This window comes from Myxocyprinus asiaticus, chromosome 6 (genome assembly GCF_019703515.2).
Source record: "Myxocyprinus asiaticus isolate MX2 ecotype Aquarium Trade chromosome 6, UBuf_Myxa_2, whole genome shotgun sequence".
NCBI lineage: Eukaryota > Metazoa > Chordata > Actinopteri > Cypriniformes > Catostomidae > Myxocyprinus > Myxocyprinus asiaticus.
In genome coordinates, this window is record NC_059349.1 from 43,005,169 (window position 1) to 43,012,288 (window position 7,120).

General features: G+C 33.7%; 1 protein-coding gene across 4 annotated transcripts in view; it reads left to right on the forward strand.

Annotated features, from left to right (window-relative positions):
• The window catches only part of LOC127441892 (guanylate-binding protein 1-like), a 63,470-nt gene extending 56,488 nt beyond the window's left edge, over nt 1–6,982 (forward strand). For all 4 annotated transcript variants that reach the window (XM_051699447.1, XM_051699445.1, XM_051699446.1 and 1 more), the window contains exons 7-11: nt 1,213–1,490; nt 2,424–2,636; nt 4,830–4,932; nt 5,185–5,378; nt 6,162–6,982. In XM_051699447.1, the coding sequence (XP_051555407.1) occupies nt 1,213–1,490; nt 2,424–2,636; nt 4,830–4,932; nt 5,185–5,378; nt 6,162–6,383 (1,010 nt within the window). In that variant the 3' untranslated portion in view covers nt 6,384–6,982. The remainder of the gene's footprint in view (nt 1–1,212; nt 1,491–2,423; nt 2,637–4,829; nt 4,933–5,184; nt 5,379–6,161) is intronic.
• The last annotated feature ends 138 nt before the right edge of the window (nt 6,983–7,120 follow it).

Here is a 7,120-nt window from a genome sequence, read left to right on the forward strand (position 1 = left end):
ACTGTCCTTCAACACACTTCTTATTGTGTTCTGTTAACATTTCAATTATTTGTTGCTTTTCTCCTCCACTCAAACACAGACTAAAGAAAGTGAAAGCTGCATTAGTCATTACAACCATGTAAAATTTTAATTTAGTTTTTATTTCTACTTAATTTTCAATTTGTCAATTCAATTTAATTTAGTTTTATTTAAAATGTTCCCTATCTAAAGAAACACTAGTCTATACTGAGATTTCTTTCTGAATCTTCCAACTGATGAGTCATCATAGTAGTAATTTGCACTCACTGAGAAGTTACGTCTCACAATTTGACTGCAAATGCTACATCCAAAAACACTGGAAAAGCCCACTGATAATATAAGGGCCATGTCGTCACGGACATGATTTTCTAGTTAATTTGCTGGAAACCGCACAATGCAGGGCATTTCTGCATGCTGCTCATATACCTAAATTCCTGATGTGTCCGTGTGTGTCTCGCAGCAGCTGCCGCAGAAGATAAATTATTATTTGCTATAATATAATATATTTGCTTGAGCGGCAGCCACGTTGGTCTGCAGTCAGTCTGAAATCTTTAAATACCAACCAAAGAAAATTTCACTGAGCACTTCTTTAACCACAAAAACATGGAGAATAATAATTTTGAGTCATAAATTTAACAGAATTGTCCTTCAAAAGTGTCAGAGATATAGGCTAAAAAAAGACGTGCATAAGTTACCCGGTGGTTTACAATAAAAATAAAATGAACATTTAAAATAAAAACGTCATAACCAACTAAATTAATCTCATAACACGAAGTTTAGTTTCATACACAAACTCTGTCATCGATTAATACATTTATTTTATAGTCTATAATTAAATTATAAACAAAATATTTCACAATATCCTAATATTTTATTGTACATGGTGAATGTTGTGAATGGTGGACAAATGCTGTAAAAGAATGTATTTTAAGCAGCTCGTCAATGCTTTGAAAATAGTCAGTCTATAATAAATAGGTGCTGTTTATCTGTTTAGAGATCTGCTACTTAAACTGTAGTCATTTGTTTGCTCTAAATCTCCACTTTCACTTTCAGATGTGAAAGTGAAACTAAACAGGCACCACATGTGACTTTCAGATGTAAAAGTGAAAGTGGAGATTTAGAGGAAAAAAGGACTTAAATTTTGATCTGTTTCTCACCTACATGGTGACTGAGAAAGTTATTATTTCCTGGCAGCTCTAGGTAATCTTGCTGAGGTGTACGTAGAGGCGATCCGCAGTGGGAAGGTTCCCTGTCTGGAGAATGCAGTCGTGTCTTTGGCCAAGATCCAGAATGTCCGAGCAGTGGATGAGGCCCTGCAGCTTTACATTGCAGAGATGTTAAATTTGACTAAGCTTCCAATGGACCCTGCTAAGCTGTCCAACATCCACAAAATTGCAGAGAACAAGGCCATTGAAGTTTTCATCACCATGTCTTTCAATGACAATGAACAGATTCATCAAAAAGAGCTCATGGTACTAACACACAGACCAAGGGAACTGAAAGAGGCAGACTAGAGAAAAATAAAGAAAGGCAGACAGTTATATAGAGACACTTAAAATAACATAACAGATAGAGACACGTTGATATACAGATGGAGAGATAATCTGAGCTATGTTGTGTCTCAATTTGCATACTTATATATTATGCACTAAAAGTATTTACTTTGCTGGTAATTGGAAAGTTCATACCTTTGAGTATGTACTAAGAATGTACGCCAGCATTAGGACATAATACATCATAGAACTGCGCCATGATATCACGTATCCTCTTGTCGTGTACTACATGTACATTTACATTGCATTTAATCATTAAGCAGATGTATGTTTCAAATCGACTTACAATTGAGGAACATTTCAAGCAAGGCAACAATATAGTGCCAAGTTTCAAGAATTAGCTAGAATATCAAAGTATTATACTGTTTATTTTTCTGTGTAAACGTTAGCATTTAACTAAAAGCCATTATTACATCGGGCTCATACAACTGCTGTGCCACTTCTGCCATGCATTCTTCACCACTTTTTTAAAGAGATGCAGTACTACCTGAAAAAGCATGCACTTGAATAGTATACCTTCTGGGTTCCTATATTTGACCAACTTGAATATTATTTTGACAATCTAACGTCTAACAATCTAACAAAAATTGCATACCATCTGGACCTTTTCAATACTATTTTCAAGGTACTATGATTTGGGATGCACTAATTATAATCTTGCATGCTATTTAGGATGGACAGTAATTGAATTTGGACACATTGCTACTCTTGTATTTATCAAAACATATATGAACAGTGAGTCAAATAATTAGTGTATCTATGAAGGCAGAGCATACTGTTATTACAAATAAAAATAGAAAAGTTTACTCTCTTTCTCTCTCTCTCTCTCTCTCATTATTTTTCACTTTTTAGGGAAAGATTCATGAAGAATATCAAGGAATGTGCCAACAGAATCTGGAGGAGTCTGTGAGACAGTGTGAGGCCGATCTGCATGATGTGTTTTATACACTGGAAAAAGGCATTTCTGATGGATTATTCATGAAGCCTGGAGGATACAATGAGTACAGAGACACAATTACACATCTGGCCAATAAGTACAAAGAACAAACTCGGACACAAATCATGGTAATGAACACACACATGCATGCTTTGCTTGTGTTCTATTTGTTCTAGATGGTCATACTTGTAACAGCACTCATCACCATCCATTATGCTGATAAAGAAACAGAAAAGTTAACATTTTTACTATTTTAAAACAACCTTTTACCCCAAAAACCTCATGTTGTTCCAAACCTGCTTTTGGATACATTTTAAAGAATGTACACACTGATACAATGACAGTTCATAGTGATCAATGTTGTCAACATCCAAAAAGGATAATATATATATATATATATATATATATATATATATATATATATATACTTTTACATTGTTGAATATATATATACTGCATGGATTACTTTTATGGTACTTTTACATTGTTTTATATATATATATATCTATAATATATATGCAGGGTTGGGAGGGTTACTTTTGAAATGTATTCCACTACAGATTACAGAATACATGCTGTAAAATGTAATTTGTAACATATTCCATTAAATTATTCAAGGTCAGTAACGTAATCTAAATACTTTGGATTACTTCTTCAGCACTGGTAGATTTTTTACTCGTTTTGAGTATAAAAACTCTGCCAGTACAGTAAGACAAAATACACGTTAAAAATACATTCTCTGAAAAACCTAAATATCTTATGCAGTGTTTCTAAAACAAGATCAATCAAATTGATCTTGTTTACAGGATTTTTAGATATTTTTATAGGAAAACAATAAAAAAAATTATCAAGAATACGATTTTTGCCCTAATATCAAAGGTCTTACTAGAAATTATAATTATTATTATAATTATAATTAATTAAATTATAATTATAGAAAAAAGAAATTATGATCCAACGTGAATTTTCTTGATAAAAAAATATGATTGTGCATGGTAACGTGCATGTAAAATTGCTAGAAATAGCATTTTAGCTTAGCGTAAAGCTGACAATTTAAACAAGGTTTATTTATATTTCTTCTGCTTCAAACTTACTTCTCTGTCTGCTCGTATGAATGTAACACATCATAAGAAAGTGTTTCACCATTGTTCAAATGCACTTTGGATCGCATCATTTATATGTATAAATGTTTTCCATCTGAAAGGATTAAATATTAAATGAAACAATAAAATGCAAAGGAATCTCTTCAGTAATCAAAATACTTTTTGAATGTAACTGTATTCTAAATACCAATGATTTAAATTGTAACTTTAGTGGAATACTGTTACTTACATTTTGTAATTTAAATACATAATCCCGTTACATGTATTTCGTTACTCCCCAACCCTGTATATATATATATATATATATATTTAAGCAATATCAAATGAGCAATCGTGCTATATGGCCCTACATCAGCACTGCTGTGATTCGGCCGCAGGCACGAACAAGTACATTTAAAAAATTAGGAAAAACTGAGTATGGTCATAAAAAAGGCATTTGTGCATGGAACTTCTTTCTTACGCCACGGATCAGAATCTGCCATTGCTGGTTCAAACCAAATGATGCATCCAAGCCTCTCAAAAACATCACTTTAGAACTACTAGTATCATGGCTTGGGTTGTTTCTAACATGTTATTAGAGAAACAAGGATGTGTGTGTGTGTGTGTGTGTGTGTGTGTGTAGAGAGAGAGAGAGAGAGAAAGAGAGAGAGATGGAGCGTGTGCGATCACCTGTTGATGATGCTGTAGTCTGTAGTCATGCTCCATCTCTCTCTGTCTCTCTCTCTCTCTCTCACACACACACACACATACACATCCTTGTTTCTCTGTATTGAGTATGTAACTGAATGTATTGAGCCAGTTTGAGTATACAGAATGGAGAATGAGATTTGAGAGCTGCAGCAAAAGGGAATATTTTAAATGAATAACGACCCCAAACCTCACTCAAACATCATATGGCTTCAGAAGACTTGGAATATATCACACATGTCATATTGACTACTTTTATAATAATTTTGATGTGCTTTTTGTCATATTTGGAGCTTGACTAGCATGGTCACTATGAACTGTTGTAGTTGAACATTCTTCAAAATTTCTCCTTTTATGTTTCACTGACAAAATGACAAAATAACTGCAAATGGGTTTGGAACACACAAAGATGAGTAAATGATGACAGAAGTTTTATTTTTGGGTAAGGTTTTTACTTTTTAGTACTATCAAAACAAAACCTGTTGTAAACCCCATTTATAAAAAAATGTTGTTGAATTATTTATTTTATAGAGTGAGGAAGTGTTGAGTACATATTTGAAAGCAAAGGAAGAGATTGGAAACATGATTCTACAAGCTGACAAATCTCTGAGTGTGGTGGAACAAGAACAAGAGGGTAACATTCAAATCAGCTACTGTACAAGTCTTTTCTATCATTCAACTATTAGTCAAGAGACTTTCAATGGTATACGAGACAGTACAGTAACTTAATGCAGAACAGAGAACACACATTCATCAGTGTCTAATATAAATACTATTTCAATTCTATATGGGTCTAAACTGCATACATCCTGTTTACCTACACACCTGTCTATGTCAGTTGTTTTGTGGTGTTGGAATGAATGTTTTACTCTTTCTCTTTATGCAGTGCAGAGGTTAAAGAATGAGATCCTAGAGCAGCGACAAAGGGGCCTAATGGAACAGAACCGTTTACAGAGGCAAGCTTTTGATGACATGCAGAGAACCCATGATGAGCATGTTAATCAGATCATTCATCAGATGGAAAGAGAGCATGAGAGAATGAGAAGAGACAATGAACGAGTCCTGGATGCAAAACTGAAAGTAAGAACAAGGCACTTTCTTTAAAAAATCTAAATCCATATAGAACTTTGGATTTTAGGCCACATCCACACTATTCCATTTTAGTTTGAAAATTCTGTTTTTAATTTTACAACGTCATCGTGTTCGGATTTTTCAGTGGAGGAAAACGTCATTCTAGTGTGGGTGAGAGACATAAATGTAGCAAAATTAAAGAATTTTTTCTCATTTTTTGAAATACCTATTTTCAGTTTCCTAAAGTCATAGTTTTCCATAGCATGCAGTTATAAAGGGTGTTTTTGAAAGTCTCTATTTTAGGTGGAGGACAAAGCTGTTCGTGTGTGGACCAGAGGCATAAACGTTGCAAAATCTAAGTGTTTTCAAATGAAAACGTATTAGAAAAAATGAATCATGGGAATACTGTGGATTTTAGTGTACAGTATTAATGCAAATTTCTCTCATTTTAAAGGAATGAAGGATTCTCTCATCATGTTGTTCCAAACCCATTTAGATATGAAATCTTTAAATTGTTATTCACTGAAATTCTTGACATCCACTGTCAGTTAAAATCATACAGTATGTGTCAAGTGTATTTATAGAAAGTGGAACTATAAGTTGAACCTCCTTCTGGATATTTTAAATAATCTACTTAACGGTTATGGCAAAAGACAAAATGCAAAAGTATAAACTGTAAAAACTGTTTGAACTTGCTAGTCAACCTCTCCTTAGAGTGAGGTTTAGGATCAAGGTTAGGGTTAATCATTCTTTAATTAGTTGTTATTGTTGTTGTTTTTTGTTATATTGCAGGAGAGGGAAGCTCTTCTGCAGCAGGGCTTCCAGCAGGAGGCTGATCGGATGCAGAGGGAGATTGAGAGCCTGAAAGCAGACATTAGTAAAGACAAGGAGTCCCAACCATCCATAGTCAGCACAGTTTTGGATGGGATGGGTACTGCTGCAACTATGTTTTTGCCGGGCTTCATCCCTAAAGCAGTTGGCATTGGCCTGTCCTTTCTCTCAAAGCTTTTTTGAAAATTTATGTACATTAATCACACACTCAGCCCATTATACATATTATTTTCACAGCTTAAATGTGTTATATCATCTAATAGTAAAATTGTCATTGCTGGAACTAGTGAATTAGTCATGTGTTATTAATCCAGAGAGAGTTCTTCTCTAACAGATACAATTCACTTTAAAGGCCTTGTATATTTACCTCAAAGCAAGCACCAACATTTTTTAAATGATCAGTAATAAACCAAACTAAACTTTTCAATATTTATTATTTAATTTATTGTTTTTCCCTTGAACTGACATACATTATAATCTGTGAATCCTAATTAAAATTTCATTGGTGACTTCAGAAAACCAAGAAAAGCTATTTGTGACCAGTGTTTTCTATTAGCCCTAGAGCAGAGGTTCTCAGACTTTAATAAGTAACCCCTCAATAGTTTGAATCTGGTGAATATATACTATAAAAAGCTTAATTTGGGAAATACTTAAATATAGAGCACTGTAAAGAAGCCAAGTCTACATCATTCCAAAAAAGGAGTCCCAAAATAAGTAAGTGTATTCCGGGCTTGTTTTTGTTTACAATGTTGCACAATAAACTGCACTTGGTGTTTTGTTCATTTTGGACTCTTGCAGCCTCTTAGTCAGTGCCCATCATAGTAAAGAAAGACTAAGAAAATTTTTTACCATTCTATAAACCATTTTTAAAAACTATCGGCCGATTAATCGGTTATTGGCCTTTTCCACCACCTTAGTTC